The sequence below is a fragment of the Anguilla rostrata genome, chromosome 2, assembly GCF_018555375.3.
Source record: "Anguilla rostrata isolate EN2019 chromosome 2, ASM1855537v3, whole genome shotgun sequence".
NCBI classification, from domain to species: domain Eukaryota; kingdom Metazoa; phylum Chordata; class Actinopteri; order Anguilliformes; family Anguillidae; genus Anguilla; species Anguilla rostrata.
Genome location: NC_057934.1, coordinates 26,779,799 through 26,806,452, shown reverse-complemented (window position 1 = coordinate 26,806,452; position 26,654 = coordinate 26,779,799). Strand labels below are relative to the sequence as shown.

At 39.1% G+C, this 26,654-nt stretch overlaps 1 protein-coding gene across 1 annotated transcript; it reads right to left on the bottom strand.

Moving 5' to 3' along the window:
- Window positions 1-301: 301 nt before the first annotated feature.
- Window positions 302-25,492, bottom strand: ccr7 (chemokine (C-C motif) receptor 7). The gene is made up of 3 exons (XM_064321445.1): window positions 25,341-25,492; window positions 18,361-18,407; window positions 302-1,969 (listed from the first exon to the last, which is right to left on the bottom strand). The coding sequence occupies exons 1-3, from the start codon at window positions 25,354-25,356 to the stop codon at window positions 878-880; spliced, it is 1,155 nt and encodes a 384-aa protein (XP_064177515.1). The 5' UTR covers window positions 25,357-25,492; the 3' UTR covers window positions 302-877.
- Window positions 25,493-26,654: the final 1,162 nt, after the last annotated feature.

The window sequence follows — 26,654 nt, the reverse complement described above, 5'->3', positions numbered from 1 at the left end:
GAGGCAAAGTAACTAACCCTAATTGATGTCACATAAAATGTCTCACTGAGTACTTGGATTTGAGGAGACTGGGCCTTGAAAATAATTGAAAACTCCTTGAATTTGATGTTGAAGAACATGTGGTTACCCTGTATTAATGATAACAATGTAAGTGGCTGCTGCTACTAAGGGTGCTATTTCAGCCAATCATAGCCAATCTTGTTTAGAATGAATGTGGAAGGGGACTTCAATTCAGTAGCAATCGAACAATATGAAAATATGTTTCTTTGGGTTTCCACAAATGAATTAAACAGTCCAATGCTGAAGTTTCAGGCTCATTTTATTAGAACAAAACTTTTCCATTAGTCAAAACTATTAAGGCTCTCCCATTAGTTAATACTATCAAACTATGGCTTAGCTGTGACTGATAATACAATGAATCACACAAATAAGAGGCTGCACTAAACATACAGATAAATAGTGGTAGTACACACACGTACAAGTGGTGGTGCTAATAATACAAATATGCAAATGCATGAATCACACAAATAATAAACATTGACAAGCAGATGGCCATTCCTAACATGGGCCCACATCAAGCAGTTCATCACGTGGCATAGCACACATTGGAACCAGATGACTATTGCATATATTTAACTAGTTTGTTCTGGAACTGCGAAGCATGCTTATCCTGTCTACGTAATGGGGTTGGTGGATTGAGGAGACGAGGTGTTCCATAAATACTCTAAAAGAAGGGACAGAAAGATCTGCTTTGGATATATGTCCATTTCAGTGGTGAGTATGACATTAAGATCAGCATGGAAGAGTTTGTTCCGAAATAAAAATCCAGGATTTAGATGTAAGGCTTATCCAAAGGGGTGGTGGATACGATCTTGCTCTAGGGGGAGAAGGAGGTTGTGGTCTCCATATCTGTTGTTACAGAAGCCCTATTCTTGAAGTAAGATGTATAATGGGAAAGACAGGGCTGGCTCACACAGCCCAGGTCCTTTAACAGTCTGAGCAGATTATGACGAAACTTGACACCAATGAAAGCATACAGGAAAGGGTTGATGCAGCAGCGCATAAAAGCCAGGCTCTGTGTGATGTCCACCGCATATTGTAGCCCTTTTTCAAAGCTACAATCCTTGCTGCCCCCATAGGCTATATTCAGGGTGGTCACTAACATAGCAAGGTTATAAGGCACCTGGCAGAGCAGGAAGACAGCTACCACGGCAAATATTACCTTGATGGCCTTGTTCTTTTCAAAATTGCGAGCCTGCATCAGGGTCTGCATAATAGCACAGTAACAGAAGCCCATCACTACAGCAGGTAAGGAAAACCCAGCCACCATCTGGCCCACCTGAATGCCCACCCGCAGATGGCTGGAGTCCCCTGTGAAGGGAGTGCAGGTCTGGTTCTCACTTACATGGGTGTAGGTCATTTCAGGCACAGAAAAGAGTAGTGCCAAAGCCCAGAGCGCCACTGATGATACCTTGCTAAAGTAAACAGCCTGTGAGCGGCAGCTGTGGGCCTTGATAGCCCGGGTGATGGCAAAGTAACGATCCACGCTAATGCAGGTCAGCAGTAGCATGCCACTGAAGAAGCTGATCTTGTATATGCTGTACATAGCCTTGCACAGGAACAGCCCCAACACCCACTTGTCAAGGCAGTTAGCTGCCCAGAAAGGCAATGTCAAAACAAAGAGAAGGTCTGCTGCTGCTAAATTTAGGAGGTATACATCAGTCATGGTTTTCAGCTGTTTAAAATAGACATAGGTTAGCATCACCAGCAGGTTCCCCACCAGTCCCACAACACAAATAACAGAGTAGATGGCAGGCATGAACCAAGACCGGAAATAGCGGTTGGACGCCTTCAGGCACTGCATTTCAAAACGGTCATAATCAAATTCCCCTGGTTCTGTCCCAGTGCTATAATCACTCTCGTAGGATGTCTCGGTTGCCCATGTCATATTGTCCTCTGACATACAAGTCTGAAAAGAAACAAAATTTTTCACAAGTTACAATTTATTCAAAATGTGATTAAAAGACTTAATACAGTACATTCTTATCAGTAACTATACATGATCCAGCTGCCAGTCTCTGTGCAGTCTTTATAATATAGGTTTCTTTATTGGGCCAGATCCAGGATGTTTTGAGGGGTGACATCCACAGAGTATCCCCTTGTACACATGCACAGCAACAGATTTAATCATTTTGTGTGTGTATAATTTTTTTTCCAGATAATGAGCTAAAGTCCTAAAATGCTCTTCAGGCCTTTTTTAATGTCTTTCATACAAGATGGATACTCCAGACTGCCCAGAGACACACAATAGCAGTCCTTGCAGTCTGCAGCAGCAGTCCACAATTCACAAGTCAGGATTGCACAGATGTGAGTCGGAGGAAGCTACTTCAAGCAGTAGTAGTCTGTTGCAGTTCTCAACAGTCGCGATGTTGTGAAAACATTTTGAAAATCAAAACACCTGTTGTCCCTGCCCACAGAGAAAGAGACATACACCCACCCCCAAAATCAGTTATGGGGCAGAGCATGTGTCGAGGCCCCCGACGCTCAGATGTTTATTCTTGTTGTAGAGCGAGCTCTATCCAATTTTCTTTTCTTCTTTTTGGTATTAAATAGAGCCAGTGATGCAGGAGCAGGTCATTTCCAACTGGATTTACTGGTGAACCCTTTTTCCCCCCTCATCTTGCTATGCGTACTGTTATGTGAACATGCATTGGTCAGTCTTGGTGATTGGTTCATAACGTGAACAGGCCTATCTCTCTGATTGATTCATAAAGCACTTTGTTTTTAAAACAAAAACTTAGGCCAAATCCCAAAACACAATGCATATAAACATAGTGCTAGATTTCTCTCACAGAAGCTGTGATTGCTACCAATTAAGCATGGCCACTCCCAATTATGTTTCTAAAAAAAGTTACGGTAGCTTTAATGGGCGGATTAACAGTGGGATTTGTCCGCTCAACCAGTGGGGGCTGATGGTGCACAACGGAGTGCTGTCATTCTGGCCAACTAAAATCTTATTTTACCTGGGTGATGCTTGAGCCAACTGCACATCGCCAAGTAAAGAAGCCAGCCATATTTAGCACTGGCCCGGTCGGGATTTGACACCAGATTTTAGAGCACATTCTGCTGGCTTTCTTATCGATCTGTATGTTTCATAAATTATATGTTATTCATTCACTTCCTTATCCAGATTGTAATTAAAACTGCATTCCTGACATTGAGAATCCTATTTTCAAGTGCTTTTTCCCCATTGGTCTAGTAATGTGGGGTTAAAGATATAGAAGTGATACAGATTAACTGTCTACTTTTTTTATTCTTATTTTTTTTATTAAGTAAACAAAAACAAACAAAACAAAAGGGCAAAGGAGGTAACAAAGTCATACAATAAAATGACCTAATCAAACCAGAACAAAACAGTAGGGAGAGTGCACGAGGACAACAACAAAAAAAAAAAAAAAAGAAAGAGGGAAGTGATAGATTAGAGAATGCTGGGAGGGGTCTGAATGTGTGAATGTTTGTTGGGTGTAGGTGTGTGATGCCTGTGTGTGTGCAAATGTAAGTCAGATTCTAAATTTGGTAGGGATTGTGGTGTAGGTATAATGGCGGATATGTGTATGTGAGTGACGATGTGTATGTTTATTGTGGATGGTGGACAGTCAAAAAGGGGTGATGAGTGAAGTCATTGCGGGAATTAAGAATGTAGGGTATTAATGAATGGATTCCAGATTATGTCACAGTCAGCGGTTTGTTTTTTAATGGAGGCAGATATTTTTCCATTGATATGTATTCGATTAGTAGATTTTTCCAAAGTGCAATATTGATTTTTTTCCCTTGATTTCCAGTTCATGAGGATAGTTTTCTTGGCGATGATTAGGGCTATGGGGAGTATTCTACTGGATGTGTTGTTTAGGTTGATGTTGGATGTGTCTCCTAGTAAGCAGAGTGGAGGGGATAGTGGGATGTGGCAGCCTAAAAGAAGAGAGAGGTTGTCAGTGATGTCCCACCAGAATTGTTTGATTGGTGTGCAGTCCCATGTGGCATGCATATAGCTGTCTGTGGTGTTCTGTGTGCACTGCGGACAAATTTCAGAATCTATAAAGCCCATTTTAAACATCCTTTTCCCTGTGTAATGTACTCTATGAATAATCTTGTATTGTTTGAGTTGTATGTTTGTGTTGGTGGATATAGAGAAGATGTTTTTGCAGATTTGAGTCCAAAAGTCGGCACCTGGGATGATCTGTAGGTCTTGTTCCCATTTATTTGAAGGGATGGATATTGTTAAATCGGATGTGGAAATTGTCTTGTAGAATTTGGATAGTAGTTTTTTATTAGTAGTGATGTTGATCAGATCTGATGTTAATGGGGGAAGATCTAAGTTAGATGATTTAATGTTGACTTTGGTCTGAATAGAAGATTTAATCTGGAGAAATTCTAAAAAGTGATTCTGCCCAATGCTGTACTTCTGGACCAAATGAGAGAATGAGACCAGAGTGTTATTATGGAAGATATATTTGAGGTGCGTGATACCCTTACTAATCCAGAAAGGGAAGTTTAGTGGTTTTCTGTTAACTAAGAAATCAGGATTGTTCCAGATGGGAGTGTGTTTGGTGGGTGAGAATGTGGTGTTAGTTATTTGATGAAATTTCCACCAGGCTGTCAGAGTTGTATCTATGGTAGGGTTTTTGAAACAAGGATGGTGTGCAATGGAGCGACTTATGAATGGCAAGTCTGATATATGGATTTCATTACATAATGTTTGTTCTATGTCTGTCCAGGAATTGTCGGATTGATTTGGATTGGTCCATTTATGAATGTATTGGAGTTGGTGGGCAATGAAGTAATGGAGAAAATTTGGTGCTTCCGGACCTTCCTCTAGTTTGATTCTAGGTGTTTTGTTTTTCCAGTAGAATTTTGTGATGATGGAGTCTAGGGATTTGAACCAGGAGGGTGGCGGCTTGATGGGGATCATTGAGAATAGGTAGTTTATCATGGGTAGTATGGTCATTTTGATTGTGGCAATTCTGCCTATGAGGGATATTGGTAGATGCATCCAGCGCTGAAGGTTGTCCTCTACTGTTTTGAAAAGTGGGGTGAAGTTGGGATTAACTAACTCTGACAGCCTAGGGGAAATGTTGATTCCTAAATATGTGATATTACCAGTGCGCAGAGGAAGAGGTGGTGTTTGGACTGCCACATCCCAGCTATTAGGGCTGAGTGGGAGAATGGTGGATTTAGACCAGTTAATTGTGTAGTCTGAGATCAACTGCCTACTTTTTGACAGTGGTCAGTAGTAAAACTATTAGTAAAAGGTGTACTAATAAGAAACATGTATCCTTGATTATATAAATGTGCTCAAAATAAACCTGACATATCTTGAATTAATATGCAAAAGTAGACTTCGAGGACATGACCATTACTGAACATATTTATATAAGGATATATAGGACATTGTATAAGAAGTACATTTAACAGAGATACATCTTACTGGCTTCTAGAACTGGTACTGTGGCTCAGAATAATAGGCAAACCGTTTCCAGGAAAGAAGATTTCATGTTTACAGATTAAAGTTTTAATCTCCACCCGCAACACACCTTGACACACTTTCACAAAATATGTCTGATCTCTTCACCACTTCCTGAGTTAACAGACTGCAGTACAAAAAACCACAGTATCACTCTTACTTAGCGTGAGCAAAACAAAACAAGAATGTTTTTATCAGGTAATTTTGGGTATACACAAGGCATAGGCATATGCTAATAAAATTTTTCTTAAAGGTAAAAAAAACATCAATATACATCCTCATGGTACATAAAGTATCATCTTCCAATGTCTATAGAGCATATATTCTTTTACAGCACATTGTATTTCATTTTTTATTTTTAATAACGTGTATGTAGGAGCTTGTGAGCCTGAACTAGACAGGGTGGACAGCTTACTATTTAACCAATTATGACCCCCTTTTTGGGAAATCATTATTAAAAAATATTGCTTGCAAAAATTAAGCAGTTTCTTTAGTAAAAAATAATATCCTTTCCATTTTTGAGCATGCATTGTATAAAAGCGCCTGCGATATATTGGTGACCTGTCCAGGGTGCATGCCTGCCCCTTACCCTACGTCGGGATTGGCTCCAACACCCCCTGCAACCCTGCCAAGATAAGTGGGTATAGATAATGAATGGATGGATGAATGTATAAAAGTGGGATTTGCCAGTGAGCTGTAATTTTTATTTTTTCCAACCTTTTTTCTCATCTTTATCAATGGTGTAGCAATTTGACTTATTATATTACTTTAATATAATTATTTTAATTATTTATTTATATCTTTTATTATCCATATTTTAAATCGTCAAACCAACTGTTTATTTTTGCTTCCTAAATTCAAGAAAATGAATAATTGTTCATCTGAACATATGCCTTTTAAAGCATATTGTTGCTTATCCTTATTGTGCTTGCCACCCAAAGCTATATACTTACAGTGGCCTCTGAAATTATTGGCATGCTTGATAAATGAACAAAACAGGATGTATAAAATAAACAACACGGGTAGTGAGCTTAGTTTTATCCTCTACTGTAGCAAGAATAAAACGAATGAGTTGTCTCTCAGTGTTTTGAGAGATTTGTGAACATTTTGGGGAACAGCTTTGACTGTTCCTCCATACAGTATCTTTTAAGATCCTTCAGCTACTTTGGTCTTCAGTTGTGGCCTGCCACATTCTATATATTCTGTATCTAAGTCCAACACCTGTGAAGGGAGGGTCCACAAAGCATTGAAAACAGGGGTGCCAATAATTTTGACACTTTCTGGTGAAAAATTATTACTTGACAAAATATTTTTCTATAAGGAATTGTATTATTATAAAACAATCTGACCTTTTTGAGCATACCATATCGTTCATTACCTGTGCTTTTTATGCAGCCTTTTTTGATAATCTTTCATGTGGCAATCATTTTAGAGGCCACTGTATAACAGAGGGATTTCATACTTTACATAATCTTTTAAATTATTAAATTTGTTTTACCAAAAAGAACTTGAGTGATTTATGTCCACTAACATGACAAGCTATGATATGCTATGAAGAAGATATGTTACAATTAAGAGAATTATTGGAACACTTTCTAATTGATTATTTGTTTAGTTGACCTGCTTATTAATCAAACAAATGAAAATGAAGGTCATAATCGGACTTTTACATTACATTACAGGCATTTAGCAGACACTCTTATCCAGAGCGACTTATATTGTATCCAATTATACAGCTATTATACATCCAATTATGGACTTCCGTCCAACCAGTTGCAAGCTCAAGGACCACCATTGCAAACAGTCTGCAGATAGAAAAAAAGCTGCATAATTTTGTGATATAAACAAAAACAATGTAATCATAAATACGGTTTGGAATAATCAGTTTTACCTATTGGTGTTTGTCACATGCCAAGCGTGACACTCCGAGGAGGAGAGAGGCGGCAGTAATGGGGAACACCTTTTCTGTCACATGGAGAGAGAGCGCACCCACACAAACACATGGGTTCCGGGCAAAAACAATAAACTAAAACAACAAGCTAAAATAACAAAGATACAAAAGTAAAACAGAGCGACAACTATTTCAGTTCGCTGCTCTGTAGCTCTCCGGCCAGGTCCAGCTCCTCCAGCATCCCAGCTGTGGATTACTTTTCTTGACTTTTGCGCTCAAAATAAAACAAACTGAAACTCATAACTGCGCTCTTGGTGTTAGCTCCCGGTCTCGGCCCCGAACTGTGGAGAGCAGCACACCTTTAAGCACCTGGGCTGATTAGCCAACGCAGCCCAGGTACGTGTGCTCTCTCCACCAGCCGGCGCAGCCGAGACCAATCCGCCTCTCCAGTGGACCGACTGCCTCAGTGTTAATCACGGTATTATTTGCTTAGTTGTTAATGAAGTAATATAAATAATGTAAAGCTTGCGGAGCTAGTTCAGGCAGACAACTTTAATTGTGCTAAATCACCATCAGGTGACATGATGCTTACGCCTCAGATTCACCTGTTGTGCCTTTTACTCATTCTGCCATGCAGGTGCTGCATGATTTGTCTGCTAATACTGCTGTGCATGCTTTGTTCACTGTGCTTATCTCTGCTTTTTGCCTTTCAGAAGGTTTTGCACTCTATTTGCGGCTGCACTAAAAAGGTTTAGCCTACCTGTTTGGTGTTCGTCTTATGCTTGTCAAGGCAGATATCATTGGAGTTTATCAGTGCGGAATCTAAGTTAAGTGACACAAACTCCCATGCTGTTCAGCTGTCATTGCCAGTAGATGACCTAACGCTCATCGCACACTCTCTGCAACAACTAGGTAGCCGATTCATTCAAGCCTGCTCAGAACAGCACAGGCCCTGACCAGCGTTAACTGGCACAGTGGATTGAGGATGAGTGGAGGAGTCTGCCGAGAAGTTAGTGGTCTTGGGCGTGTCGAGTGTTAACTGGTGCAGAGCTTGTTGGAGTGCAGACTAACATTGCATTTGCACATGTGCAACTTATAAATAATAATAAACGTAGTTCTGGGCTATGTTAGCCTAAGATGATAAGCACTTAAATGTTTACATCTTCCAATAATTGAGTAGTAGAGATACTTAATTTGTGATAAGTTTTAAATTATACAATTATCTTACATTAATTAATAAGGTGCTATATAAATAGGATGATAGCTAGATGTGTGTATTCTTCAAACAACACAAACGTAGTATAACATTATCCAACTACCTAGCTCTGGTCGACATTTAGGTAGTTATCAGATGTTCATTATAGAATTGCTTCTTTAAATTTGTCTAATTTAGCTATCAAATATACAGTGACATCACAAAGTCGCGAATGTGGTTCCCTAACGTTTTGGTGTGGTAGGCTGTGGAAATCACTTTCTAATGTGTTTGTCTTAAAAGCTACACAGTAAAACATCCAGTGTCAATTCAACTGTTAACAGATAAAATTGGGTCCCATGCTCCAGAATGGGGCCAAATGTTATCTGCTGACAGTTGAATTAACTTTGTTGGAGTTGAATTAACACTGGATATTTTATTGTGTATGAGTAACACTACCTCATCCATAACATATAACTAAACATCAACATGACCATGCTAGTTAGCTAACTTAAACTAATGTAATTTAAAGAACATACACACATTGCTATAGCTGTCATATCCTTTTTCATATAGCTAGCTAGTTATTTAAAACCGGATCATTTAAAACGTAGCAGTAATGGAAACCAATCAACACAGCAATCGAGGCAAACGATAAAGATACATATCAATGCATGGAATGAGCGTAATTAAGATGAAAAATGAGAAGTCACGTGACCTTCATGGGCTATGGTTGGGAATAGCTTGAACTCTTGCCTCACTCCTCCATTTTTATTGTATTTAAGGTTTAAATTTAATCCATCTAAGCTGTTGTGGTTAATACGCAAAGTTACAATGTCAGAACTCAGAACATTAAAAAACCTTGCTTCACCTCTCTCGACACCGTCTGGTGAGAAATCATCTCACAGTTCCAGTGAGGCCCACATTATGGACACCATTTCATTTGCCCTTGCTAACCAGCAAGACAAGCTAGAGCTCGTCGTCACAGTTCGGGGCCGAGACCAGGAGCTATCATCGAGAGCGAGTTTCTTTATTTGAGTTTTCTTTCTTTAAACAGACGAGGAAAAGTAAACCCCCACTGAAAAGTCGGAGGAGCTGGTCTGCTGGAAAGCAGTCCAGCTACAGAGCTGCAGAAATAGTTGTTGCTCTGTTTTACTTTCCTTTGGTTTTGTTATTATAGCTTGTTGTTTTAATTTTATTGGAACCCATGAGGGGGAAGGGTGAAGGTGTCCGTTTATTTTATTTCATGTTCGTGTGGGTTCGCTCTCTCTCTCCGTGCAACAGACAATGGTGTTCCGCACTGCTGCATCTCCCTCCCCGGGGTGTCATGCTTGCCATGTGACAAATGGCTATTGACCTTTCAAGATATTGCCGTAATGGAATTATCAACAGCTATAGTCAATAAAGCTAGGGCCTGCACTTTATAGTTCTGGAAAGAGATTAATGTCAAAATAATAATTGCTTGATAAATGAAATTTATGTAACTATGTTCCTACTTCAATAACATGCATCACTGAAAGGTTACATTTATTATTATGATTTTTTCCCTGTATTTTCTTTCTTCTTTATCTTTCTCCTTATATTGGGATGGCAGGTATGCCATCCCACCAAGTTACGGCTTGGTGGGGCGGCATGCCCCATGCCTATACAGCACAGAGAGTTTGCCACTTTTCAGGGTCTCCCACAGAAATAACACAATGACCACAGACTAGTCCTTAAAAACATTTCTGCACCTTCTGACCTCATGTCAACAAAGAATTTACAAACAACTTCACACATCCACACAATAAAGACCCAGGGTTTTGCGGTATCTAAACATCTGTATTGACAGATGTTTTGACATGGGCTAGGTTAGCTCAACTGAACCCACATTCAGCTCAAAGAATAATTGCTGCAGCTGCTGCTCAAGCATTGCTGCTGTTTCTCAAAGAATCTGTGCTGCTGAGCAAAAAGTTATTATGGCTGCTGCTGCTGCTCAAGAAGAACAGATGCTGATCAAAATATTGCTGCTGCTGCTCAAAAAACTGTGTCACTGCCAAAAGAGTTGCTGCTGCTGTTACTGCTCAAATAAATGCTGCTGCTGCTGCCACAGCTATGGCTGCTGCTATTCAAAGATTTGCTGCTGCTGCTTAAAGAAGAATTGCTGGGATGCCGCTCAAAGAATTTAGTCTATGAGCCAGGGGAGTTAGTCGGTACCATTTGGAGGGACAATGTCTCATAGTGATTTTTTTGAAGGGCAACACGCCCCTAGTGTTGGAAAATGTGTGATAGTATTGCAGCAATGGTAGCTTTCTATGTGTTATCACTCCTTTTTTCATCCCTCCATCCTTCGTTTTTTGTTCATATTTTAAGCCATTTCACACATAGAGCCAGTATAAAACAAGCTAAAAGATACAGAATACCATCAAACCATATATAATTGGAAAGCTCACAGTCACATCTATCCACCAGCAACATTTCCAAGATTCTAAATCAACTGACCTCTGACCTCTAAATCTGTATTAGGGTACATTTGGAACTGCCTTTATAATTTGCTTTATAACAAACACTAGCTTGATCCCACATTGCTTTTGACAGTTTCTTCAGAAGGGCAATCAAAAAGGCTTTAAAATGGTACATAACATGTTCAACTAAAAATAAAACATTTAATATGGATATCTTAAAGTTTGTGCCACCTGCTTCCTTTGGAATGTTCAGCATAGCATAGGATGCTACACATTTTTCAACATGGCAGCCATACAACCAAATGGGGTCCTATTGGCTGAAATTCGCCATATCTTCATACCTCATTGTTGTAGAATGCCCAATTATGGCTCAAAATGTTTGTAGACATGTAGAAAATACAATCAAATAAGACAGCCATGCCAGATGTACAATTTATATAAATTTATTGCAGTGTTTTGGAAAAAATGTGCAAAAAGCAGGGTAAATGATGGATTTTTAAGCTGTTCAGAACCCTACCTCAAAAATATTACATACAAACATATCAGTCTTAAATCTGGCGCTGTAAGAAGATATTACATCACAACAGAGCACCGCAGCACATTCCTAGGACAACTAAGGGACATGGTTCATGGGAACAAAGCAGACCATCATCATGCAGACCTTCAGAAAGGGAAAACCCTCATTCTGAAGGCTGACAGTTCCCTATTTGGTCGTATTATTGTGATAGCACATGGGAGAAATCTTAACGTGAGTGAGATTCTCTCCCATTCCCTTGGTCCATTACCATGGGCTTTGGCAACTACAGAGGGTCTCTTGTGGAAAACCAACAAGGCAACTCTAGCTGCTTGCCTCCAGAAGAGCATCCCTCCAGCCGAGGAAGTACCTATACACAATCATTGATGGAATGCATTTAGTCCAAAAAGTAAAAGGTGATCAAACAGCATTTGGAGAGATAGCCAAGTCTATTCTGTATAGGGCACTGAGAGAGGGCAGTAAGAGCCAGAGGATCGATGTTGTCTTTGATACATACAAGGAAATATCTATTAAGAACCTTGAACGATCTGCAAGACGAGAGGAGCAAGGCCACCATCTGCGGAATATTTCATCTTCTCAACTTGCGAGACAGTGGAGAAACTTTTTGAGTCAAGGGAACAACAAAAGCAGCCTGATCTCCTTTGTAGCAGAGAGGAGAAAAGAAGAGTACACAAAAGTGTTGCATGGAAAAGAACTCTTTGTGACCTCAGAAAAATGCTACAAGATCACAGAGGTAAGCAGTGAAGCAGTCAATGCCCTTCGATGTGTGCAAGAGGAAGCAGGCGGCCGTCTGCTTCTACATGCAGCTCATGCAGCAAAAGCAGGCCATAAAGCTGTTGTGATCAGCTCAGAGGACACATGTTTTTGTAAGGTGTCTGGCATTCCATGCTGACATTGATTCCCTCGTGTTTTTTCAATGTGGGAACAGATCTCACACCAGATTAATCGATATAGGGAGGATAGGAGCAACCTTGGGGAGCAACGTCTGCAAAGCTCTTATTGGGCTTCGTGCATTCACTGGATGCGATTCTGTTTCTGCATTTGCTGGAAAAGGGAAGGCTGGTGCCCTTAGGCTACTGAGGAGCCAAACCGATGTCCAGGAAACATTCATGGAGTTAGGCAAGAATTGGAATCTCTCACTGGCACTTCAAGAAAAACTGGAGACCTTCACATGCCTTCTGTATGCACCTAAAGCCTCTGTGTTGAAGGTCAATGACCTCAGATACCATCTCTTCTGCACAAAAAAAGGGGAGATAGAAAGCCACCAATTACCACCCTGTTTAAACTCTAAGACAACATGCACAACGGGCCAACTATTAAGCTGCATTGTGGAAGAGATGCCCGAAAGAAGATCCAGAGACACCCAGGCCTGTTGGAAGAGGGTAGAAAATGGAAAATAAGAAGCTAGTTATTGACTGGATGGAGGGCAAGCCAGCACCAGAAGCGGTTTTGGTTTTGCTGGCATGCACTTGCAGCAAGAAATGTGAGGCACCAAAATGTGTACGCATAACAAATGGGCTAAAGTGCACTGACATGTGCAGACTCCAGCACTGTGGAAACCAGCCATCAGATGAGGAAACAGTAGAGGAAGACCTTGAAGATAACTACTACAACTGCAAACCAACATATACATTATTTAAACAGAAATTAAACAAAAAACATTTAATATAAGAGGTTGTATGCAGCTTTTTTATTTTTTGTATCTACTTTAGAAATAAGAAAAGGTAGATATAATGTGTCATTAATTCATTGAGTATTGCATGAAAGTCTGATATTCACATTAGGCCATTTGTTATTAAAAAAAGATTTCAAGTTACACAAACATTTAGAAATGTTAGTAGTATAAAATTGCACATCGTTACAATCAGCTGATTTAGACAAATATTTTAAGATGCATGTTTATATGTTTGTATGTAATATTTTTGAGGTAGGGTTCTGAACAGCTTAAAAATCCATAATTTGCCCTGCTTTTTGCACATTTTTTCCAAAACACTGCAATAAATTTATATAAATTGTACATCTGGCATGGCTGTCTTATTTGATTGTATTTTCTACATGTCTACAAACATTTTGAGCCATAATTGGGCATTCTACAACAATGAGATATGAAGATATGGTTAGGCGAATTCCAGCCAATAGGACCCCATTTGATTGTATGGCAGCCATGTTGAAAAATTGGTCTAGAGAGGGAAATATGCAAAATTATGCATGGGTCTGTTAATAAATATAATTCTATAGACCTGGTCTAAAAGTGTAAGTAATTTGGTGTTTTTAATACCAAAGGTACAATTCCAAGACCTAGCTGCTCTTCAGTGTAGCACCCCTATCCTATAGGGGCGACATAGCTCAGGAGGTAAGACCGATTGTCTGGCAGTCGGAGGGTTGCCGGTTCAAACCCCGCCCTGGGCATGTCGAAGTGTCCTTCAGTAAGACACCTAACCCCTAAACCCTAACTCCTAACTGCTCTGGCAAATGAGAGGCATCAATTGTAAAGCGCTTTGGATAAAAGTGCTATATAAATGCCAAATAAAAGTCCATTTACCATTTACCATGAACATTCCAAAGGAAGCAGGTGGCACAAACTTTAAGATATCCATATTAAATGTTTTATTTTTAGTTGAACATGTTATGTACCATTTTAAAGCCTTTTTGATTGCCCTTCTGAAGAAACTGTCAAAAGCAATGTGGGATCAAGCTAGTGTTTGTTATAAAGCAAATTATAAAGGCAGTTCCAAATGTACCCTAATACAGATTTAGAGGTCAGAGGTCAGCTGATTTATCATCTTGGAAATGTGACTGGTGGATAGATGTTACTGTCAGCTTTCCAATGATAAATGGTTTGATGGTATTTTTTGTATCTTTTAGCTTGTTTTATACTGGCTCTGTGTGAAATGGCTTAAAATATGAACAAAAAATGAAGGATGGAGGGATGAAAAAAGGAGTGACATAGAAAGTTACCATTGCTGCAATGCTATCACACATTTTCCAACACTAGGGACATAGACCTTTAAAAAAATCACTATGAGACATCGTCCCTCCAAATGGTACCGATAGCCACAATTTGGGGGTCTGGCTCATGGACTAATTGCTGTTGTGGCTCAAGAATAGCTGACTTTTTGAGCTACCGCTCAAAAAGTTTGCTGTCAAAGCTGCTCAAGAAACATTGCTGCTGCACTGCTCAAAATAAAATTGCTGCACTGCTGCTCAAAGAAATTGCTGGCACTGTGTGTTCAAAGAATTGTGCTCACTGCAAAATAGCTGCTGCCGATGTTGCTCAAGAAGCATTGTTGCTGGTGCTTCTCAAACAATTGCTGATGAGCCGCTCAAAGAAGAATTGCTGCTGCTGAAAGATTTGCTGCTGCTCAGAGAATCGCTAGTGCCCAAAAAATTGCTGCTACTTTAACAATCACTACTGCTTTAACAATCGCTGCCAGTCAAATAATTACTCTAAAATTTAAATTCATATTAGCAAGGTAAGATGGATTGTTCCTAAAATGAATCTTGTTATCGTTAAGGGAAAGAGAGGGATTCTTTCCGCTTTCCTCCATTAAGTGATTTGCTAATTCGCAATTTTCTTGATGATGGGAAAAATCTATGATTTTCACCCTTAGAAGCATCCTAATTGTCGTTATAGTGTGCTCCATTATAAGCTGGTTTGGGGAATTCTATAAGGGCAGTGGTTTCAGAAGTTTAGCCAATCAAGATGGTATCCTGGCTTTCGCAATCTGAAACAATTTAGGAAACATTGGGTGGCATTGCTTTGGAATACAGCTTGTTTAATTTGTTTAAGGTAAGATAGCCAATATTGTTTCTCATAACTTGACGTAATTTTGAAATCAATACTTTCAGTGGCAAGCCTAGATTTTGCCAGTTGGAATGAACAGATTATAGACAGGGCTTTGTATGTGAGTAACTTGCCATTTTGTACATTGAAAACAAGTTTCTCATCAGATATCATGTGTTTGTTATGTGTAAGTGATAACAGTAATTCATATGACAGACATGCATAAACATCAATGCATGCAAACATACATAGCCTACATTCTGAACAAAACATAATTTTTCCTTTACCATGAATGACATTATATTTTTAAATGAAGGTAGCACGGTGGTGCAGTGGGTAGCACTGTCACCTCACAGGTTGTGGGTTCGAATCTCGGCTTGGGGCCTTTCTGTGTGGAGTTTGCATGTTTTCCCCGTGTCCGCATGGGTTTCCTCCGGGTACTCCGGTTTCCTCCCACAGTCCAAAGACGTGCAGGTAGGCCGAGACCCTAAATTGCCCATAGGTATGAGTGTGTGAGTGAATGCTGTGTGTGCAATGCTGCGATAGATTGGCGGTCTGTCCAAGGTGTATTCCTGACTCTTGTCCAATGCATGCTGGGATAGGCTCCAGCAGCCCCCTGCGACCCTGCTCAGGACAAGCGTGTATAGATAATGGATAGATGGATATTTTTTAATGGAAGTGTTTTTAATGGGCTATTGTACACAACAGACCTACACATTTTGTATGTTGTTTGTATGTCGGTAGAGGATCTATAGTGCTAGCTAACATTAGTTTAGAAATGTGGCGTTGCAGGGTAGTTACTGTAGCCTAGTTAAAATATATTCATCAGTACAGCCGCAGCAGTGAATGTGAACTGTTTTGACTTCAATCAGTATGCCTGGTGTGAAGAAGACCGATAATGTTACCTACCGAACTGAATCGAGACACAGATTTAATGTTTAATTTTCGTCTGTACTGACATTATGTATACCCGGTCTGTCATCTCATTAGCAAGGTAGCTAATGTTAAACTTGGTGAAAATGCCGAAAGTGGAACTGTTTAAAATGTGGGTGTATTTTATTTGGATTTCAGAAATATAAATGAGTTTCCTGCAAAGATTTTACAGATACAAAGCAATAGTTTAAATGTTCTATTTATAGTTAGCCAGCAAACCAGTGTAATGAGTTACAGGTTTGCTTGTGTCCAAGGGGGTTTTGAACTCAGGAGTGTCACTATTCCAGAAGATTCCATAGGCAAACACTCTACCCAGTGAGCTACAAGGCATGCAGACATTCAGGCTGCAGAGTTTTGTCATTTTAAACGTGCGCACTTGTATATATGTCCACTCTGTGTGTGTATCCGATGTTTTTATTAGTTGATGCACTTAAATGGTCAATGGGAAAACGTATTCTTTGTGGGCCTGGACATTTGTGATGATATAAACAGGCAGGAAGAAGAAGGAAAAAACATGAAATCCCCTAAGTTTGGGGCTTTATTGTGTGGAAGTGTGAAGTTCTTTGTGAATTATGTCTATTGAGATGGGGTCAGAAGATACAAAAATTTGTGTTTTTAAGGGCTGAGAGTTTGTGGTTATTGTGGTGAATCCTATAGGGAACCCTGAAAGTGACACATTCTCCATGCTGCATAGGTATGGGGCATGCTGCCCCGCCAAGGTGTAACTTGGCAGGATGGCATACCTGCCATCCCAATACGTATATCTTGTGGAATGCTGGGGTAATTCTCATGGCAAGCAAATGCTGCTAAGAGGATATGCATAACTGGTGGATTGCTGGGTTAATCACTTAATCTAGCGCCTAAACATTTCTAATGGCAAGTATTTATGGTTAAGAATTCTATGCATAGCACAGTGGGTCATGCTCTGCTGTCTTAAGCAGTTTTGGGGGGGTTCTAGTAGTCACTCCACTATCATTTTGTTTTGATTGTGCAAACAGGAAGTGGTAAGAGGCTGAGCCCTGACATCAAAGTTGTAACCACATTAATCTCGAATAATATTGTTGAATTGTGAGTTGTGTGACTGAAATGATGCGAAGCTTGAATAGTTTGGGCAGATAATTTGCGAAGCACGCAAAATCACTGTCAGATGACATAATACTTACAGCCTAATGGGAGGGCTATTTAAATCACCAACCTCACCTGTTATGTCTATTGCACATTCTGCCGTGCTGCTGCCTGCTTCATGTGCTCCTGCTGCTATGCATGGTTTGCTCACTGTGCTTAACACTGCTTTTTGCCTGTCAGAAAGTTCGCACTCCCACCACCACCTGTGGGCTCTGCTTCTCATATGACCCCCATGGTTGTTTGTAGTGGTCACTCACTGTTATCATTTTAGCTGGCTTGTGAACACAGGGAGTCATAAGAGGCAGAGCCCTGATTCATCACCATTTATATAAATAAAATAAATATTGCTTAATTCAATCATGAGTTGTGTGACTGAAATGGCAATACGTTGGCAGTACACTACATGGCCGAAAGTATGTGGACACCAGACATCCAACATCTCCATCCAAAATTATGGGCATTGAAATAGAGTTGGTCCACCCTTTGCTGCTATAACAACCTCTACTCTTCTGGGAAGGCTTTATACTAGATGTTGGAGCATTGCTGCAGGGATTTGCATCCATTCAGCCAGAAGACCATTAGTGAGGTCAGGCACTGATTGGGCAATTCGGCCTGGCTCACAGTTGGCTTTCCAATTTCCAAGGTGTTGGACGGGGTTGAGGTCAGGGCTCTGTGCAGCCCAGCAAGTTTTTTCACATAGTTCTCGACAATACCATTTCTATATGGACCTTGCTGTGTGCTAGGGGTAACATTTCAACATTTTCATGTTGAAACAGGAAAGTCTGCCTTCACTAGAACTAAGGAGCCAAGCCTAAACCATGAAAAACAGCCCCAGACCAAAGGGTGTCCAGATACGTTTGGTCATATAGTGTATGTCAAACTCACAACGCACTAATGTGTGCTCCTGTTAATAATAAGAATTGCATTTAGCTTGCCTTAACCCAAATCCAGATAAGCACGACTGGTCCAGTGAGTTGAGCTCCTGTAAATGACAAAATTTCAGGGTGTTTAGTTTCTCAGTACTGGAAAAAAAAAGTTACATTATAGGACCTACCTCTGAGAGGAATTGTGGATTAAAGTCACACAAATGTCAAATTAACATATCTATATTTTATTATGCTTTATGATCACAATTCACTCTTATTATACCAAACTGTCTTTCACTTTTTCACCATAATGAAACCTACAGGGTCATAGCGATCAACATCCAACAAATCGGATACTAAAGCCTTGCTGGGAGAAAGAAAGATTCAGAGTTTTGGGTGGGTTATTGAACAAAAAACCAGAAATATGGAGATCAGAGGCAAGAAAGTTAGTCCAATAGTACCTTATCTGATAGTTCCTCATGGTTTCTCCCTGAGCTTATGGCTGATTTCAAACTTTAGAAAATTTTAGTGCAAATTTAGTCAACTTATATATTGGAAATTAGTATTGTGGATTTGTTCAAATTTATACAGATGCTGAAAAAATCAGCAATGATAGAGTATCATTTGTTGTCCCTGAATTGAAAGTGTAATATATTGAAAGATTAAGTGATCATTTCTTTATACATACAGGAGAGATAATTGCCATTTTATTGGCTCTGCAGTGGATAGAAGAAATAACGTCATTTGGGGTGGTTGTATGCTCAGGTTCATGTTCAGTGCTGATGAGCCTCTGGTATAGATATTCACAATGCAGAAAACATTATGTTAAAAAAATCATTCAGACATTATATAGAATTAAAATGATGGGATTAATTTTTTATTTTTTATGGGTTCCAGCACAGTTGAAGGCAATGAGGTTACCGATAAATACGTTTAAAAAGCATTTTTTAAATTTTATTAAAAAGGCATGAAAATGTTGATTTGAATTAAAATTTTTGTAAGGCAGAAATGAAGAGTTTGTCTGAAACTGAAATAAGGAAAGGATGGCAAAATCAATGGAAGAATGAAAGAATAGGACAGTCATTTTAAGATTCAGGAATGAGTGGAAGGAAGGATGGAGTTGAAGAGAAGCAACAATCATATCCAGGATGAGATTTTTTCATAAATGGTACACTTCATCTAATGAATAAACACAGTAGTGGGACTTGTGATACCATGCTGAACAGTTTCTTCCTGAAGGCATGTGATTGTGCTCAATTATTTGGAGGGAGAAAACTGATAAAAACCTGAGAGATAAGGTGATGTGATTTGAGGATAGTGTTGCAAAGGAACTCAGGGTGTAAATGTTATTCTTTTATATTTCAATATTCAAGAAACACAGGATTAATAAACAAGATTTTTTTTTTTTCAGTAGATTTAGATAAAATCCTGATCCACACTCCCTTCCAGTCAGTGGTGATAATGCTCTGAAATGTTGGTAGAAAACTGCCATAAAACCCCAAGAAGAAGAAGATTCCATTTAGGTGCTTGTACATTCCTGTATTAAATGTAAGAATTCTAATGTGTGATTGGTCGTTTTATATCTGAATTCTCATGTGAATTATCTCCCATATTACTTGTATATATCTTCTCCACAAATCAGAATGTTTGTAAACAAAGCCATTAAAGGGGAAGCACCACATAATGGCATACCCCAATGATAGGCCAAGATTTATCCAATACAAAGATATTACACAATACGGATGGCAGACAATCAATGGCTGCAGATGGACAGCACTAACTAGTTTAGCTTTACCTACATTAGGACCTACTCTAATCCACTTCTAGCAAGATAATTAGCCTAGCATCATTTAAAGTCAATTAAACTCATTTTCTAATTTCATTTTCAATTAAATAATGTTTTTTAACGTTGTGAATCATAAAATAGGACAACTTCCATTTGGCTGGTGAATTTAATTTTTTTAATAATCTGGTGCTTGCCCTCTAGCAACTGCCAGGAAGTAACGCTCACTCCTGTTGTTTTTCACGGATGCTCAGGTTTCCAGAGTTAAGGCTGTCCAACATGTTGAAATCTTTTTGTCAGGTATGGCAAGCAAAATCCAACATGCTCTGAAGGCAGTGCTGTCCTTGAGGCAGAAGGTATTCTATTGGCTCGTTTTCTGTTAGTGAGTGGGCTTATCATTCAAATTCTCTTGCATCATTTTTGCTTAAAACATAATGGTATTTTGGATGAGTTTAACGTTAGCTAGCTTGTTAACAGAATTGAGCTAGTGTAACTTTAAAGATGAAGATGGCACCGAACCACCAAAATCTGTGTTTCAATTCAGTTTGGTAGGTAGGCCTATTGGGGACTGACTATTTTGGTCCAGGTTTTGGTAACCAACTCTTTAGTTGCATGACTACAAGGCAGGCCTAAAACCCCGGGCTACCATTGCAGGCTTCGCCCAGCCATGGTGTTGTTCTTTGGGCTTGCAACTGGGTACTATTGCAGTCCTTTTGTGACACACAGCGATCCAAATGCTCAAGCATACAGGAAAGATAAATGATGGTCAGTTTGACCGTTCATAGTCATTTAAAGTATTAATCTTGAAGATTTTCATTAAAATAAATGTCTGTTAAGTCACTATCTATCGCCAAATTAGGTAACACAAGGGTGATTAAGCATATTATTATATTAATTAATATTATTATTATTATAATAATTTATGTTTAAAGAACTGGGTGTCTGTGGCAACATTCCTGGGAAAAAATCACAAGCGGCGCATAGTTAGTGACGCGTTTTCCATCACCCATCAGTGGTTGGTCTGCCAGAGAGGGTAGGTGGAGCTAACGCAACAGGCTCGCTCTTAAACTCACTTGTGTGTGAGCGGCGTACTGTTTTTTCCGGTGTCTGCCAGCGTTACAATAACAGAGAAGGGGGGGGGGGGGGTAGACCCTAAAAAGTTTTTGTGTAGCATGAGAAGTCATATTATTTGTTGATGTAGATTTCGTATTACATTTGATGACAATGTAACGTTACTAAATTACATAGCTATTTTCACGGCTAACGCTAGCTGCCGGACCATGTCAAGAAAGGCAACATTAGTTTAGACAACGTTGCGCACAGTATCCATCTCTCATATCAGGTAACGTTGCGTTAGCTAGCTAGCTAATATAAATAACACAATCTAATGTCGGCTAACAATTAGAAAAAAAGTTAGCTAACGCTACCGACTGGTACTGACCTCGCAAACCGTCGAATGTAATATGCTGCCTTGTTGCAACGTTGCAGTGTAGCTAACTAAAGGCCAGTTCAGATCAATGATTCGCAACGAGACTGGATGCAACTTGCAAAATTCCAAGATGTCTGATTGTAAACGTTCTAAAACTGCACTTGGCGATTTGACAAGGTGGGTCTTTTGAGACCCCCAGGCAACGGCTTCAGACGCTCTGCAGGTAACCAGTTCACACCGCTGCAATTTTCTCTGCAACATTCTAAAACCGTTTCGTCTCGTTGCGAATCATTGATCCGAACTGGCCTTAACGATATTGTTATTTACATTGCCATCAAGTTTAATGATCGAAATAAAGCCGAGGTATAGGTGGAGCAGAGTCTGATTTCTGTGTAAAGATGTCAAGCCGGAGAAAACTAAATAAAAGAATACGGCAGTATGGATTAGCGTTGTTATTATTTTATTACGCTCCCTCATATGTTCCTTCAGCCCGGATGCCCTTTTTTGATGAAATCTCCTTTGTTTTTGTTTTATTCTTCTTGTTCTGATTGCTAATTTAACACCCAGCTCAGCTTTATCCTCAAACAGTTTAGCTAGCAAAACCAGAAACATCAAGGGTAACATTTTGCAAGGCAGTTGTTTCAAAAATATCACGCAACAATCATTCACCAGATACATAATTGCACGAGTCACAGCTTATCCCGCAAATTCTTCTCTGCAGTGTAAAGATGTTCATACCGGGCAAAAGGTGGATAAAGAACGTTTTTGAAAATTGATCTTCACTAATTCTACCCCAGGTCTGCTACAGCATTTTAACTCGGCTCAGCAGTGTAAAGACCACTTAAGTTAGCCTAATGTTAGACAATGAATCAGTATGAACATAACGTTACTTTTATAACAGCCATTTTTTATTCAGTAAATAGTAAGTGTTATAGTTGGCGTGGCCCAGGTGCCAACTGACTGACGTCACACAGGCGACACTGGTTGGATCCGGTTGGATCTCTGGGAAGTGAGGTCCAAAAACACACCTGCAATTACTGCTTTGCACCATTGGTACCACCAAAGAGAACGAAACGTAAATCTTCGAGATTGTAACTTTAAGTAAGCGTCTATAACTTTATTTCCTTGTGCAATATTGATATTCAAAATCATATCAGAATGTTCAATACATGTGTTTAGGAAAAGTCACAAAGGGGAAGTCATGGATTTCGTGACAGCACATAAACTTTGCATGACCACATTCTCTTCTGATGAAAAAACACTGGGCCAAGTTATATGAAATAATTTTGGAAACATTGGGTAGCATCGCCATTGGAATAGCCAAAATTGTTTGTTGTAACTTGGTCTCATTTTGATATCAATTCTTTAACCCTCCTGTTCTGTTCATTTTTTAGGTACAGCAAAAATGTTCCCGGGTCAATCCCCATACAGGGGGGGTTTGCAAATACATGAAATGAACCATTTTCATTTAAAATGTTGATTACACTAATTAAGGCCAGTAGAAGAAGTTTCATACTGAAAAAATAATTTTAAGTATTTTTCCTAGATTTAAAGAACTTTAAAAAGGGTCAATTTGACCCGCAACATAACAGGAGGGTTAAGGTGGTCGGCAATGTAATTTGCCAGTTTTTTTAGCATACAGTATACCTATATTGTTTATATGATACATCCTTCTTTGCTCATCTTTAGGAAGTAGTTCTGGAGGGCACTGCAATTGAGGAACTTGCAACTGAGCCCTTGAAAGTAGTATTTCCCTGTGGCATTCGGTCCGCCGGAGAAGCGGATTGGTCTTTGTTGCGCTGGCTGGTGAAGAGAGCACATGCACCTGGGCTGCGTTAGCTAACGCCACATTCCCCTTCCCTCAAATAGATATCTTGCCTGTGAAATTCATATTCAATTAAGTATCAATTTAAGGTGGCAATAAGTTTAACTAATACGTTATGCATATGCATTTATACCCACCCAGACCTCCTCTTAAGGTTGTACTATGACTTGGAAAGTGATGTCAAAACACACTAATTTACACTTAGAACATTAATCATCCTTGAAAAACGGAGATAAAATATTTTAAAATGCATGGCTATATTAACCCCTTCTGTATTGCTCCATTTTTTAAACACAATCCTGAAAATGACATACCCAAAATAAAATGGCTACTATTCTTGAACCCCTTTGACTACAGGCATAATTCTGGTCTCTTCTGAAAAGTGGAAGTGGAAGTTTTTCTCTCACCTAAAAGATTATTTTTTATGCATACAGATGTTTGTGGGTTTAGAAACACAGTGGAGCCACAGCCAGAAATCCTGGCTCAAATGTGATGACAATACCACCAAAAAGGACCATTCTGCATTGTTTTTTCTAAGCTATGACTATACAGGTTTCCAAAAAGGCCATTTGGAGACTCCAAAAGGACACTTGGTAACCAAATGATATTACAGATGTTTAGAGGTATAAAATACTATACATTGCATACACTCCCCCTCCCTCTCTCTCTCTCCCTCGATCTGCACCCCCCTCTCCATGGCACCTCTGGCAGCAGAAAGTCTGGAAGATTGTAGAAAATAACTACATTAGCGAACTAGTTTACTAATCCATTGATTGACGTCCATTGATTGAAGTTTTTGTCAAATACCCAACCTCCATCAACATGTCAAACAAGTCCCACAATTCCACATGCCACATTTATTATTCAAAATCAGGAGACTAACTCATTTATAAGCATTCCGAATAATAATAAATATATTTTGAGAATGTATTTAGATGGTCACCAATATAAATTGGGATCAAGTCCTTCATTGCACATACCCTGTCCTGTGGAGTCAAAACTGTTTTCACTGTTCTCCTCATAAATATGAACTCAGCCAATGATTTTCCAAGTTTTGAGTCTTCTGTTAAGACTTAAGCATTGCAAAGTAAATTTTGTTGTAAAACAACAACATGTTTAGGGATAAAGCCTCAAGAACTTTTCATGCCAGTGCGTAACATTTTCAGCTTGCATATTCAAAAACGCATGTTTTGTTTATGCAGGGAAACAGCCAGCCTTCTTTCATGCAAGCCTAACAAACTATTCATTGTTAGAAATGTAATTTCATTGGCTAAAATCATCCTTTTCAGTTGTCACTGTAATATCTTGCCAGTGGCTGACTGTGTACTGGGCAGGAGTGGTTGCTGGTGCACGATGGGTCCCATCAGCTATACTGAGCGACTGCCTGGCCAGTACCCATCAGTGAACCTTGCAAGTGGACTCATCTTGTTTCAAAGAGCCAATTTACATCATACTTTTAGCATGCTTATAATGACGAAAAGAACAGCAATGATAATTCCTCAGAAGAATTGTTAAGGTTAGCATTTGACAACCTGTCCCCACTTCACTGCTATTTTTAGGCAGAAGTTTTTGACTAGTTTTACGCATTAAATGCCACATAGAATGTCTTAACCTGAAGCATGCTTTCAGTACATAGTTACAGCTGCCTAAATTGAATATTCACCAACATGAACACAATGAGAGTACTTACAAAGTTAATTTGCACATTAACCTTGAAAATCAGAGGCAGCTTCCCCAAAATACTAATGTCACCAAATTGAATTTAGAATTTAGTAAAAAGTAAAAGTCAGAAAGTAAAGTAAAGAAAGTAAAAGTCAAGAAATATATATATATATATATATTTTTTTTTTTTTTTCATAAACTAAGCTACATTCATAAATTACGTGGCTGAGAAGTGCACACTAACTGCTTTATATGTATAGCATTACTAGGTTCTTTCTCCATTTAAAATGAAAGCAATGAAAATAGAACTGCTGTATATAATCTGAACTATTATACAATTAATGACTTACGTGTAACAGATGGCATGGTGTCATTTGGTTTGAGCTGCTCTTCCGTAGAAACTCAACTTCTCTTTTTTGCTGTTACACTCTCTATCCGTCTCAGAACTACTGCTGACTGAAGTGTGATGTTGACAGCCACTTACCAAAGTCTCATAACTCTGCCTTTTTTTCTTCCCTCTGATGTCTAGCCTGATGTCTAGTCACAAAGTTGCTTTTTCACCAACAAACTGTTTATGGTAAATGACTCATTATTGGCTTCAGTGAAAATATTATACTGTGGATTTTCACTTAAATGCATAAAAACAAAAACAAAACTTGCCATGTCCTGTGCTTAGTGTATCCTAGCTTTGAAAATCATTAAATGATGTTACTTTATACATATAGGGAGTACATTGCTAAGTAATACAATAATGAAATTAAATCGACTTGATAGAACTACCCTTGGATTTTTCCATTTATGAATACAGTGTTAGATATGTGGTTTTTAGATTATCACCTTTGAGAAACGGACAATATAATTTGTGTGACCATAGGAACGTATTTGTTTTTATCTCTGTCATCTCTCCCTGCTCTACACTCCACAATCATCAAAGTAAACATCCTTGGGCAAGCCAGGTCACCCCAGGTCTTTAACTGGGGTGTCCTGGAAGGTTTTCTCTCCTTTGAAAGCTTTATGGCTTTATTGCCCTCTGGAGGAAACTCAAACACTAGACATTAGCATATACCCTTTCAAAGATAATTTTCCTTCTGGTTAAGTTTGAATGCAATCTGGGACCTGAGATTGAAATCATTGAGCGAAATGTCTTAATGTCTATATAGTTAATGGTTGTTGAAGACTGAAATCTGGAAACCATTCCAGTCTTAAGCAGAAACAGACATTGTATGATTTGGTTTTGTTATGTGTAGAATTTATCTTGCCTGAAGGTGGAGATTTCAACTGGCAGGATTTAACATTTATTTATCTCCAACTATGTTGTTAGAAGCAGAAATAAATTTCCATTTTATGAGGTATGCGGTAGCTGAGCTGGATTACCTAACATATTCACGTTTGATCTCTTTGTAAAGACCATAAGACAAGGATTATTTGGATAATATCATAGTACTTTGCCCTGCTTCAAACAACATAAGGAAACTTTAATACATAAATTTGTCAGCTTTTAGATAAGTCAGCCCCTCTCTTCTGACCCTGCTACCAAGCCTTTGCCCTTCCACACCTCAGCCAATCCATACAGCCATGTAGCCTGTCTCAAACCTTCCCCCTTCCCTCTTGAGACAATTTTTTAAAAGAGGGACTTTTCTTTATTTTTTGGGGAGCTTTACTCA